The following is a 14,614-nucleotide window of genomic DNA, read 5'->3' as shown; positions in this document are numbered from 1 at the left end:
TTGTCATTTTGAACTTGTCCAACAAACTCCTAGCATACTTCAATTGAGAGATGAAAATGCTGCCACTTGTCTGCCAAACCTCTACACCGAGACAATGTAGAAGAGTCAAGACCCAAATCGGTCATATCAAACACGTGACACAAACTCAGTTTGATCTGCTCAAGCAAATGTGCCCCTTTACCAGTAATGATGATATCATCCACATAGATGACAAGAAGAATGATATCACCACCAATGCTCTTAACATATAAGTTGGGATTTGAAGGACTTCTCTAAAAGCCCTGGCCATCCAAATATTTGTCAATCTTGATGTACCACACTCTTTATGGCCTAAATCAGGCTCCTAGAGCCTTTAGTAGTCTGCATACCTGGTGCTCTTTGCCTGTAACCTTGAAACCTTGAGGCTGCGTCATGTAGACCTCTGTAATATCCGCTACTAGATATAAGCCTGTTTAGCAACAATTGCCTAATTTCAATACATTCATAACTCAAATCGATTTGCTTAATTAGGAGACAATTCCTATCTAAACTTAATAATAGTAAATCTGAATCAGATACTTATCATAATGCTCAATTAATTATTCATAATTTCATAAATTAGAGATAGGGTTTGAAGCTTACCTTATATTTGGAGAGTAGAGACTCAATTAAGATAACCTGCACCAACAAGGAAAGGCTAACACCTACAAACATATTCATTCTTAACTAGTTATAATCTATTCTGCTGTCATAACAGAGAGGGAGAGAGTATATGAGACATGAAAGGATTGCTTGGGTCCGTTGTCTACCAAGCCCAAGGAATGGTTGCTTCTTATCTCCTTGCTAGACCTGGCGGCCCGTATTGCTGCCCTTTCAAGCTTTTATACCCTTACACACATCTCCATCTTGGTGAGATTGGCATGGGAGGAGTAACTGGTTCCTTGACTCCATGGGTCCTTATGACCACATGTGAGCCCCTCGTCACCACTGGAATACTCCCCCATCCCTTCTCACACAAACAAACACAGTTTCTAATGAATTACTTTATACTGATTGTATAATGCCTACTGTAAGAGTTCATTTTCAGTATAGCAGTGACTAAGATATAAACTGACAATACAGATTTTCTGGCTTTACATAATACTATTTGTGCAATCTCTAATTTAATTAGACATCATCAAAGACTGATAGGAAACCCTCTATGATCATGACCTATGTAATACAAGGGATATGTTGACTTACCAATCAATAATAATGGATGGCTGACCTTTAACGGTGATAGCTGATTGTTTCCTATTACTGGCAATAGTCTCTGCCTTCTGCTATATTCCTTCCAATTACTTTTAACTGTATTAACTTAAGAGTTCTTTCTGATTTACATTCTAATATTATTATTTGTCTGGTCAAATATTTTACATATATGTATATTAATATTAAGTATGACTGCCATACATATTGCAGTTTATATTAATATTACTATTAAATTCTGCATAAGAACATTATCAGGCTTCATATATTAAGCATACATATTAAACACATTCTCAGGCACACCACCAAGAACAAGGATGTTACTGCCTGTAACTTAATAATAGTTCTGATATGATCTGATCGATGGTGACTTACTGAAGAGGACTGATGTTGTGTTCTCCTATTGAGTGCCAATTTCTTGATGATTCACTCTGCCTCTTTTTGCTCTATATTTATTGCTAAGTGATGCTGATATTCTGCATAGCTGTTCTTCCTTTCTTATTCCCTCTTTTTCTTATTCCCCTTATAAGTATGTGTCCGTATTGTGCTAAGAGGCTGGCTTTATGGACCGATTCAATGAAGAATGTCAATTAGATAATTCATGGTTTCTGAATGTGTTTTTATCTGATCGTACTTGAGTGCCTGAATGAGAGGGATTGATCCCCTTCTTATGCTATGCAAGTGGGGTATGATGCCTCCAAGAGACATACCCAATGACTCTTCTTAACAAATGGATGGTTATCATAAATACCAATTAGAATTCTAATTGATTGCTACTTCTTTTGCCTAATTATCATTAATCGATGTTACTTTGAGTGTTGCTTATCCCCAAACTTTGCTCCTCCTAATAGCAACACCCCTTATAATATAATGCTGCATTTCCCTTTGGCAGCCCCAAGCATTGACAAACCACCACAACATATTAAATAATAAAATTGTAGCTTACTAAGAAGGAACATATATCTAATCTGTCGTACCACTACATGAAGTTATTTGGTGTGATGCGGCTTTTAAGAAGTTCTAAAGGTGGGTGATGAATTTTATGAGTTTCCAAGACTTTTCAAACCTTCATCGTGGCCTTTTATATTATTAATTTATTTCATCAAAACATTTCATAAATATCATTTAATAAATGTTAATAATAATATCAAACAAACTTTAATAAATATTAATTAATTAATAATAATATCAAACAAACATTGATAAATATTAATTAATTAATAATAATAAATATTAATTAATTAATAGTAATTGCTACATTTATTTCATTTGTACATAATGAATAAATTAAATATTAAATTAATAAATAAACAATTTTAGTTGCTATATTCAGATTATATTTCTTGATTGAAAAAAAAACAAAATATGATGATCAAGGACGGGGCATGACAACCTCTTCCTCGAAATCGCCATTGAGGAAGGCACTCTTGACATCCATTTGATGGACCTTCCAACTAAACTGTGCTGTAATGGCTAGGACAAGCCGAATGGTGCTCATCATTGTTGTAGGAGCAAAGGTCTCCTCATAGTCAATGCCCTCTCTCTGTGAGAACCCTTTAGCCTCCAATTGAACTTTATATTTATCCAAAGTTCCATCACCTTTGTATTTCGCTTTGTAGATCCATTTGCAGCCAATGGGTTTTTTCTTTGGTGGAAGATTTGACAGAACCCAAGTGTTGTTCTTTAAAAGACTATGATGATCAACGTCTATAGCCTTTTCCCATTCAGGTTTGCCTTTCACCTTTGAATGATCTTGTGGGTCATAAACACTTTGAATGTTAGCCATTAGAGAAAAATTGATTGTACTCTTCTTGCTCTTGCCTTTAGATGATCTACCCTCAACAAACTCATTATCTTGAACATCACCGATGAGCTTTTCCCACCACTTAGGCTAGAGAGTAGATCCATCTTCTTCCAAATCAAGATGATCATCATGACGTGGGCTGCTTGGAATGGAGTCATTTGGATGCTGATCCTATCCAGAAGGAAATCTGCTGGTATAGGTTCGTGCCTAGGAGATCCCACAAGTTCAGAATCGTTGAAATCCTCCCTTTAGGTGAAGTCAATGGAAGACTAACAATCAAATCCTTATCCTTTAGAGGCTGATCTTTGGGACTTGTGATGGGAGAGGAGAGTTGAAAGGGCCTACCTTCTTCACCAAACACAACATCTCTACTGAATGTGAGAGACCAGTTCAGAAGGTACACTGCACTATACACTGCCTCAACCCAAAACTTCTTAGGGACATTTCTATGCTGCAAGATATACTGGGCCATCTCCATTGTTGTATGGTTCCTCCGATCAACAACACTACTATTTTGTTGAGGGGTATAGGGTGTAGTAAGCTGACACTTAATGCTGTGTTTAGCACAGAAGTTGGTGAATTCATTTGAACAGAATCCCCCCCTATCTGACCTAACTCTAAGAGTTAGGATTTGACATCTTGACTCTTTTACAACTAATACTTTAAACTTTTGGAATTCATTAAACACATTTGATTTTGCCTTTAGGAAAAACACCCACATTTTCCTACTAAAATCATCTACAAACAGAAGAAAATACGTGGCACCAGTGATAGATGCAGTATTCATTGGTCCACATACATCCGCATGAACCAGCTGCAAGACCTTGGATGCTCTCCAAGCGTCTTCGTCTGAGAAAGGAGTGTGATGTTGCTTCCTTGCTTGCCAAAGGTCAAACATCAGCAACGAACTTGATTTTTGAAAAAGTCTGATTTTTCTGGTCAAAATCAGTCAAATCCTTTAGAGAGTAGCTGGCATGAATCTTGAGGTGCTGCTTAGAAAATTAATACCCTTGATTTTATTGCAAAAATCAGTCAAAAAACACAAATACTCCTACAGAAACAAATAAATGTCCACCGATTTTGTCAAAACCCCTAGGTATGATTCTGAAAAAAATAGATCCACGTTGCTCATGGATTGCAGAACCCTAGAGAGTAAGCAAAAATAAAAAATTTGATCCAAACAAAAAACCATGGAACCCATGTTGTAGAAAGCCCTAGGCGGAAATAGATCCATGATTTTAGAAAAATCGTGCAGAAAAGAGACCAAAAATCACGTGAACCTGTAGTGCTGTCGTGGAATAGAAATATTGAGCACAAAACCTTCAATGTGAGCAGAAAACTCGTTTGCAAAACCCGTTGTGAAAAAATGATCTATTGTAGAAGGAAAAATAGTTCGCACGAAAAAATCCGCAAGATCAAGCAGAAAACAGGTGCGAAAAAACCCTTTGTTGGACTGGGAAAAATTTGTAAAAAACTTGCCACAATCTATAAAAAATACTCCAGGATTTGCAGAAGCCCATGAGAAAAATCGATCAAAAACCCTTGGACGTGCAGAAGAACCAGAAAACCCTTTGAATTTGCAGAAGTAAAACCCATGAACTGTAGCTGCAATTTTAACTGCAGAAAAACCCACGTTTTTTCTCATAAAAAGCGATTCAAAAAAACTTTAGGAAAAAATGCCAGGTAGCTCCAAATTTTTTCATTTTTTATTTAAAAAAAATCGTAAAAAAATCTTTCCCCACTCTAATATCAAACTCTTGTGGTAAACTTCTGGCAAAATGTGCGAGTGCCCAATATGCTCTTCACAAGAGCAGTTATTTTTCCCCATCTAGAGCAGATAAGTAGTAATCATTTCCCATTGTGAACAAAAAAACACAAATTCAAAGCTGATGCCTTGAAAATCAAGGAAATATTACCAGGTTTTTCCATGAAAATACCATAGGCACAAGAAGTCAAATAAGATAACATTGGTGGAAGAAACATCATCCTACTGTCCAACAATTGCATGCTAGTACAATCTGTGGGTATCAAAATACTTCAAATTACAATATGTATGCTTGGAACCAGTCCGATAGAGTCTTACCTTCTCCAAAAGCAACTTTAAGTCTTAGATGATGAAGTGAGCCTTTATGGATGTTCAAGTCACCTTTTGATCACTATTTCCCAATGTGGGTAAGGTGAGAGCATACAGTGAAAGGAACAGAATAATGTTGTATTGAAATTCTTGTTGGCGGCATGCTGCACAACTCAATATTGCAAATTCTTACAAAATATGGAAGTAAAGTTTTAGTATAATCTTGTGGCAAGCCTTCCAAATTAAATACATGCTTGATTGAAATTGATTACAAAGTTCCAGGCCTTCTAGAATGATTACAGAATCTAAAACTTGTGGAGAACAACACAGATTACCATATATGAATTAAACTTAATTCATTGATGCTATGGCAGCATAGCCTTCTAGACTTAGAAAATTAAAATCAGCTACAAACTTTTGATATTTCCAGTAGTAAACCACCTACAAAATTACATGAAGAAGGACTACTTTATTATGTTGGAGAGCTTATAAATAAATCCTTCATGATTTAGCTTGTTATCAAAGAATAATGTAATCCTAGGAAATGTTAACAGCTGCACTGATAACAATTAATGACAAGTAGCTGAAATGAAATAGACAATCACTCAAACTGTATTGACAAATTTATCACTCACAAAATATGGCAACCAGCTGGAATATTGGCATGATTTGGATTGTATGTTGACTGATATTGATTGCTAAGTGTGGTGGCCAGAAAAAACAGATATAATAATCCAGAAATTGCTGCAAACTGATTTAACATATGCTACAGGCAGATAATATGGTATGATGGCCCAAATTTATAGTACGACAAAATCTTGAATGAAGGTTTGATCCTTAAAAGACTACGATCACCTTTGGAAAAGGTACGGAAGCTTAGAAATCATTAATATTTACACTTTGAAAGAATACTACAGCAATGTGGAAATATTTCAATATCCTTTGATATGGTATGACACCCTCAAGTATGTTAAATTATAAATATAAACTTGATCCATCACTTTCTACAAACAGTAAGACTTTTGTACTATATATGACTTCTCTTTGATTAAAATAAAATGATTCATTATGATTTCAGCATCTCAACTTAGATATATAATCAACAATTAAATAGTATCACATGGACATTATATGAATGGTACGACCAGCCAAGGTGTGGCCAATAATAATATAAAACGATTTAATACTGAGGACCAACAAATATAATATCCCGAAATCACCCAGACTGATACCACGTACAAATTTTCTTAAACTGTCTGAAGACTTCAATCAGCAACTGTAATTGGAAATCAATTTCAAACTTTCAACACATTTGCAATCCTTGAGTGGAATGACCATGAAAGGACAGGAGGCTTTTTGTTCTCCAATCTGAAAAGGAAACTGAGTGTTTTTGTCCTCGGTTATAGAGATGAACAAAATGCCCAAACTTTGAAATAGGGTTTTGATTTCATCGATTGGTAACCTTCTTCAATGCTCAACTCCTCCTTAAATAGGTTCTTGAGGGAATGTAATATATGTATAATTTTTTCTCTTTTCCCTCCAAAACTTCAGTTTAGAATTGCCTGCAAAGGCCTTTTAAATAACATTACTTTTAAGCTTTCAATACACCGACACCTTTTTTTTAAATATAAAACATAAGTTGCCGTTTATAAATATTACATAAAGCTACTTTTTTGACAACTCAAGTTAAATTATTAAATTATTTTCCATGCATGACCCCAGTAGTCTACAAAAAATTAAAATAATAGGCTAAGGGTCTTTTGATGGCTTGCGCTTGGAAAGGGCCATGGCAATCAAATTGTTTTATAGTTAGCTTTTAGAAGTTTGGCCACTTCCTTTGGCAAGTACTACTATTGTGATACCTTTACAGTGGAGGGAAGTCCTAAGGGAATGTTTGGGGGATAAACAAAGAATGCAAATGTTGAGAATGCTGGTAGTGACAATGAAACTAAAGTGGTTATCTGACACATGGAGAATATTATTTTAGACTACAATGTTGCTGATGTCAATAAGCATTGGGAAATCTGAGTTTTGGAAACATGGTGCTAAAGCTAGACAAGGACAAATGAGATGCCATGATATATCAATTTGTGGGCATGGAGAAAAATACCAATTGGCTGGTAGCAAGGAGGATCATCAATTATGCTCATGTTAGACTTAGATACCGTGGATTGAAAAATTGTTTGGCAATTAGGAAATCCTTTTATTTGTGTCCCCAAATGTAGGATCATGCTAGAGGAGTGGATGGTTTTGACTTCCAATGCATTAATGTGTGGCATCTCTAAGTGGTGAAAGACCATATTAATAGTTTGGTTAGTGATGTGGACGATCACATGATTGCTATTCCATTTAGGCTCCAAGGTGTGAAAGAGCATTGAAAGATTTCTTGTGCATTGCCGTCTAAAGATGTGGATGCCATTTATGGCTTTGGTATTGATACTTTAATGGCTTGTTTTATTCTAGTTAATATTGGTCTCATATGATGTTTATGATTTCTTGCTATAATTGGGAGATGGAGGCGTTTTGTGTCATTTGGAATGTATCATTCAAAGTGGGTAAGTTCAGGATTAGCAGCTAGCTATCTTTTGTAAGTTTTTGATCTAAAGTTTTGTTTAGTTAACAACCTTTGGGTAGTGGCACTGGTTATGTTTTAAATTACTATAGGGTGACAATTTTTTGTGAAACTTTGCCTTGTATAGTTTTTGTGCATAATTTACTTTTCATATAAATATAGTTCTATTCTTCAATGAGCAAAATAAACTAAGTGCAAATAGCTAGATTATAACTAATGGCGAATCTTCAAAAATAAATTGTACAAATTATTTAGTTATCTAGTGTGCTTCTAAGAGCAATGGCATCGATTATAAGTTTTTCTTTCAACTACGTTTTTTTAAAAAACTTATAATTTTGTTGGAATATAATATTTTTTTTCAGATAAAGTCAAAATTATGTATCAGAAGGATAGATGGGGGAATTGATCATTATTTTTGGTTTTGTTTCTTAATAGGCAAGAAAATGTAATAATGAGAGAGAGCATGATAAAGAAAGTCGGAATGACATTTGTTATAATTACAGGTGGCATGCTGTAGCTTCTTGGACATGGGATGCAAAAGATGAACTATGTGCAATTTGTAAACTTCCTTTTGATGGTTGTTGTACTGAATGCAAGTATCCTGGTGATGATTGCCCTTTAGGTAAGTTGCTTTATCCTGTTCATATTACCTTCCTTAGAGAGCTTTTAGATTATGATTTTAAAACATTTGTATGATGTTGTCTTCAGTTTTCATTACTTGGGAATGATGTTCTTGTTTTTAATACTTATTTGCTATTATCACACTTGTAGAATGCATTATGTTCTTTGTGACTAGAATTCATGGCGCTTAGAGTTCATTAAACAAATTGATTTTTTATTATGTATATCTTTCCTTTTGAAAAATTCCAATGATAATAATGCACTTTTCAGGTTTTTGTTGATATTTTTATATACTCATTTTGAGGTTTAACAGCATGCATAAGGCTACTGATGAGAACCTGAACTTGCCAAAGCTGGTTGTAGCTAGCTGAAGATCTAATGTTAGATCTAGTTTACTTTATTTCTTTTGGTACTTTAAACTGGCTTGTTAATTGGCTGGGAGCTAGCTTCCTTCCTATTACAGATTAAAAACTTTGTTTTATTAAAGTGCCTCTTTGCTTAATACACCAGTGACCTTATTTTATTTCTTTTGGATCAAGGTTTTAGAATGTAGTCCCGTCTCTATTTAATATGTGTATTCAAAACAAAAGGCAAAATACATTTGCATTAATTTGTTGAGATTTTACAAAATGAAACTCGATCTTGAAGCATTGCATCAACTATTTGCATTTGTATAGCATAGATTTTAACACAACACCCAAGACCATGTAGTCCCTAGAAGGTGAACTGTTTCATCTTCCTAACCTGTTTGTCTTTCTTCCTGCAACAAACAAGAACCATGAAGTTAAAACATTCAACCCAAGTTAGACATAGGTGCTTTTCTACGTTCCATGGTGTTTCTGGGACAGGGATGGCGGGATGACAGGGGACAAATTTCAGGGGCAACAGTCAAAGGGCTATATATATGAGAGAGAGAGAGAGAGAGAGAGAGAGAGAGAGAGAGAGAGAGAGCGCAGGGATGGTGGGATGACAGGGGACACATTTCAGGGGCAACAGTTGAAGGGCTATATATATGTGTGTGTGTGTGTGTGAGAGAGAGAGAGAGAGAGAGAGAGAGAGAGAGAGAGAGAGAGAGAGAGAGAGAGAGAGAGAGAGAGAGAGAGAGAGAGAGAGAGGCGGGGGGGGGTGTCAAATTTCAAGTTAATGAACAGCAGTTTAACAGCAGCAATATTACAAATGATGCGAGAGTCTGTAGAAGTCTGCATGCAAACCACATTCCAAAAATAAATTGTTTGTTTGTACTTCTCACACAATACCACATTGTACCAGACCATGGCAAATGCACCTCTAATCTCTTTTGCAACTAACAATAATAACTGATTCTAATAATCTAAATAACTATTATTAGTGTTTAATTCTAATATAACTTATATTATTAACTATGAATCTGAATCTTGATATATTTGTTGCTGTTATGCTACACTTGTTGCTGTCATTGTTGTTATGCTGCTGTCATTATATATTTATTACAGCTGTTGTAATGCTGTCATGATATATTTAACAGTCATTTTTTAATGTTATGAACAATTTCTTTTTAAAACATTATAAAAAATTCCTTTTACTTAGGGGATGCCTGGCCATCCCTGGGATTGTTGAGGGATGTTTGAGACATCCCCAGCCACCTTGGGGAAAACCTAGCGCCCTCTATGTGTTTCTTGCTGTCCCTGATTTTAGGGATGTGCTTTCGGATGTTTCCAAATTTTCTTAGTTGGGGGAGGATAGCTAGGGGATGTTACCTAAAGTCCCTCTATCCCCAAAACACCTCAGCGGACGGGGATGGGGGTTTGAGGGGTGGGGTATTATCCTTGTGTGACACAGGGCTTTTAGAATTTGAAGTAGTGAAGGGGATAAAGTGGGTGAAGCATGAAAGGAGACAAGTTAGTGTAGCATGTAAGAGAGATCACAAAAAATCATAAAAAGATGAGTCTGGAGTGTATTTCTAATGTGTATCCATATTGCTCCCAAAGCTGGTCAACATAGATGAGGCATGCTCACTTACTCATTTAATTTTGAAAGTAAAATCTAGAAAACAATCCACATGAAAAGAACAAAAATATTTCTAATCTCTCCATTAGCAAGAATAAATAGGCTAAGGATGTTGAATGCACTACTAACAAGGTTGGTTTGTTGAAGAAAGAAGCATTGTTTGGTGTCAAGATCCTTAAAAAAACATGAAATTTCCATAGTCGACGATATCAATATGGCAATATTTCTGAATTTGTTTGTGTAAAAGTTTTTATCATCAATGTTCTAGGTCATACTCCATGATCCATCATCAGAGTGAGTAATAGTTAAATCCATAAATATTACTATATTGATTTCAATGTCCTTGTCAAAGATGTTAAATTTGATGCTTTGTTTGGTTCATGTTCACAAACTACTTGATTGCATAGAGATTCGTTAAGAAGCTTGGTTTGAAGACATTTCAACATCCAAAGCTATACAATTTGGGTTGGATGAAGGAAGGTGGTCAAATTCTTGTTGATAGAAGGCTGAAATTTGCTCTTGGAAGGCTTGTTGATGTGATTATGGTAGATGTTGCTCTTGTGGATGTTTGTGATGTAGTATTTGGAAGCCTATATTTGTATGATAGGAAAGTGGCCTTCTATAGGAAAGGGAACAAACAAAGGATCTCCAAGGATGGAAAAAGCTTCATGTTTTATGCTTTTCATGGTGGAAATAAATCTTCTAAGGTGTTGAATCTTCATGTGAAGGTGGGTGGCAACAATTTTGTCATTCCAATTGTAAAGTCTAATGTTAAAAATGTAGCTCCTAGCTCAAGCAATCACATATTGTATGATTTGGACCCACAAAAATAAATGTATTAAGTTTTGGTTTACTTTTATTTTGCCGTGTAAGGTAAATTGGCACTTGTTGAGGGTTTCTACTACCTTCATCCATTTAGTTACTAGCTTTTAAGGACCAAAAGATCCTGATTGGGGAGGTATGATTTGAAAAATGGATTCAATATTTCGTATTTGATGACATGTTTATGGATAGTGGTTTTACTTTTTGATGCTTGAGAAGGTTTAGGGATTGTATGGGACATCTCGGAACAATCTTTGGTAGAGGAGACATTTTCTTTTAGGTTTGGTTCTGCTCACTGATGGCCTTATAAATGCAGTTGTGTTGCAAGGGAAAAATCAATGTGTAGATGAAATCAAAAGTTGAACATGATTGCATATTTGGGTCTCTCAAAATGCTGTGCAATTTAAAATCAACAAGTTAAGAGCATATTAACAGGAACAAGTAAATTGAATACATACAAATGTCTAAGGCCGATAGGCCAATTAGACATTTGGATTAGCTAGGTTGGTCAGAGGAATCCGACTGTAGCTATAACATCTTCAACAAGTAAAGGCATACTGCAGATGCGATTATTGATTTATAATTGAAAAGGGGAAAAAAAGAAAGATAAATCACACAAAGTTCACCCACTCGGCACCCTCAACGGATGATTAGGAAAATAACAACAACTCCCTTCGAATTATGTGAATATTCAAGACCCAAAGTTCATTAAATAAGCACACCCATGATCTGATGTAACAGGCGAAAACATCCAAGAATGATTGCCTCAACAGATGATTAGGAAAATAACAACTCCCTTCAAATTATGTGAATATTCAAGACCCAAAGTTCATTAAATAAGCACACCCATGATCTGATGTAATAGGCGAAAACATCCAAAAATGATTGCAATTCGCAAAGGGAAATGACAATACAAAAGAAATACAAATAAATGCAAAGTTTCAAAAAGTCTCCTTTATTTCTTGGAAAAAATCAGAGAGTCCAAAGGCTCTTTATTTCTATACAAAAGATCGAGAAATACACTGATATTTCCCCTTTTCAAAATGCTAGAATAAAAAATGTTTCCTTCTGATTGGTGTGTCAAAGCCCCAGTTTCAGAATTTGGGCCCCTGTATTGTCCTTCAATTACCTAACTAAAGAATTTTCTTCAACCTTTTCAGTTACCACTTCCGTAACTGTCTCCTCTTTTTAAAGAATTAAAAACGCTTCAGTTTGTGTAACTCCCTATCAGTTATAAGTTTACATTTCTAATTTTCTACATTTCCACTATTCTCCACTTCAGCCTAACTTTTTACGTTTTGGCTGTTATAGCCCAAGGGAAAAATTGACTTCCTTTGTTCATTATAATCACACTGAATCCTATTAACTAATGAGTCACAACATAATTACTGGTAGGGTTGTGGGGCTGAACCGTCCACAATTTTATTTGCTTCATCATCAAAGGAACTTAAATGCATTTCAACTTCTCTCTCTCCCAATGTCCTGCTCTTGAAAGTTTGGTGTCAAATTAGCAGATACAATGCTAACTCATGCTTGATGTTTGGATAAATAATGTGTCCTTCCCGGGTGAACACCTTGATTATTTTGTATTGGAAGGCACTCAAAGGAATTGAATCCAAAGCATGAATCACTATTAAGACTTTTCTCCAAAGTGCAGTCATTATTTGAGGTGCATTCCTTTGAAGTACTCAATATCCTGAGCCTGTGGATCACAATATCGTGTGGGATGTAACCAAAACAAAAACATTGGATCTACATTCTGATCCTGTATCTGAAGCATTTCTATAGACAAATTCTTTGTTTTATCCCAACTCTGCAAACTTTGAAATAGATAGATGTCATTTCTGATTCCTCATCAGCCATACTAGCATATGCATTTGCAATGGGCACATCCAGAATAAGAGATGCCTCTTCAATTGGAGTAAACATAGATCAATCAAAAGTGGGAAGTCCTCTGGCAGTAACTGTTTCAGATTTCTCTGTTGTAGAAAAAGAACTAGTAACACATTTGAAGGTTCCCATTTTTGTGCAGCTGTGAGAGTGTTGGCAAAGGTTGTTGAATTCTTCTTTACACCTCCCGATAGCATTTCAATGAAGCCTCCAAGACATTTTCAATAGATACATTCTGTGCATGTCCAGCAATAATTACATTCTACGCAGTGACACCTCGTTCAAACATTCAATCAACAAAATGCCATGTAATTCCTCCATGTACAACATGATATTGTTGGGAGTTTTGATGATTTTTGAACCGTGTCGGGGAGATGAAGAGGTTCGGAACCTCCTATTGGGCTTGAAATGAGTTCATGAACCGTTATAATTGCCGATTGCCTTGAAATATAGAGTTTTTCAGCAAATTCATTTTAAAATGCCTGTCGGGTCCATGCTAGTTTTCAGTAGTGTTGAACCCAGTTGGTAAGTTTAGTGGTTCAATATCCACGCCAATGCCCGACTTGTAAAGCCTTTTCAACAAATTTATTTTGTGTATATCATGCAGTCGTGGCTTTTCTATGCACTTTGTCAAACTTTCAATGTGCATTGTCTGCTTCACATTTTTGCATGCATGTTTACTGGAGCATTAAACAAAATTCCGCTGCCCTTAATGCTTCGATGGAGGTCCTCAACCTGTCCCAAGCTTCCATTTTGTGTGGCTGAGGAAGATTGTGGCAAAGGTTGTTGGATCGGTTTTATACCTGCCAATTGCATTTCATTTCGAAGTTTCTAAAACTTTTTAAACAAACCCATTGTCTGCAAACTAAGCAATCATTTCATTTCGTTCCTTGAGATGACATCTCTATTAAACAATGTAGGTGTGCTGTATATGAGTCCACATTTCTCCTGTTAGCAGTGTGATTTCTTTTAAAGACTCAAGTTTTGTACTATTAATATTAATACAGATGCAAAAGCATATGGATTTCAAAGAATCGATGTTGTTCAATTAATCAAGGAGACAAAGCTCCTTTAAATAGAGTTACAAAGACAATGTTTCTAAAAGAAACAATCGTTAACTAGAGGCGAAATTAGAAACAACTTAAATGACCATTAATAACACAAAGAGAAAGATATTATTCTAATACCCTCCCTTAATGGTCATCGTTCTAACTATCAAGAGAAATAACAAAGAAGGTTGCCCTCTTCTTCTCAGAACACGCTGCAACAGAAGACAAGAGCCTGCCACTAACTTTGCCACTTGAGATGAGTCTGCCACCAACCCTCCCAAAAACTGCAGAACTTCTGGAGATACCCAAAACAACACCAACCATCCAACCTGATGTTGGAGAACTGTCCCACCCTGTAACCAGAGACACACCAAGAACAACTGTCACGATTTTGAGGAAAAAATCGGCAAACCTTCCAAACTATTGTAGATGAGCAAGATGCCCGAAAATAGACTGCAAATAAGAGACTAGTGTAGATGTTCGCACAACAACTCCAAGTGCGACAAAAAACATACTGCAGCAAAGTACAATTTTTGAGGAAAAAATCATAAATCCTCATGATTTTTTTT

At 35.7% G+C, this 14,614-nt stretch overlaps 1 protein-coding gene across 2 annotated transcripts in view; it reads left to right on the top strand.

Moving 5' to 3' along the window:
- LOC131043543 (anaphase-promoting complex subunit 11) overlaps positions 1-14,614 on the top strand; it is a 45,922-nt gene that overhangs the window by 20,212 nt on the left and 11,096 nt on the right. Inside the window, exon 5 of one of the 2 annotated variants that reach the window (XM_057976757.2) lies at positions 8,181-8,299. In XM_057976757.2, the coding sequence (XP_057832740.1) occupies positions 8,181-8,299 (119 nt within the window). Of the gene's footprint in view, positions 1-8,112; positions 8,300-14,614 lie in introns of both variants that reach the window. The other variant, XM_057976756.2, reaches the window with a different exon arrangement.

The sequence above is a fragment of the Cryptomeria japonica genome, chromosome 2 (assembly GCF_030272615.1).
Source record: "Cryptomeria japonica chromosome 2, Sugi_1.0, whole genome shotgun sequence".
Classification (NCBI taxonomy): Eukaryota; Viridiplantae; Streptophyta; class Pinopsida; order Cupressales; family Cupressaceae; genus Cryptomeria; species Cryptomeria japonica.
The sequence above is the reverse complement of the archived record's forward strand: the minus strand, read 5'-3'. Positions and strand labels throughout refer to the sequence as shown.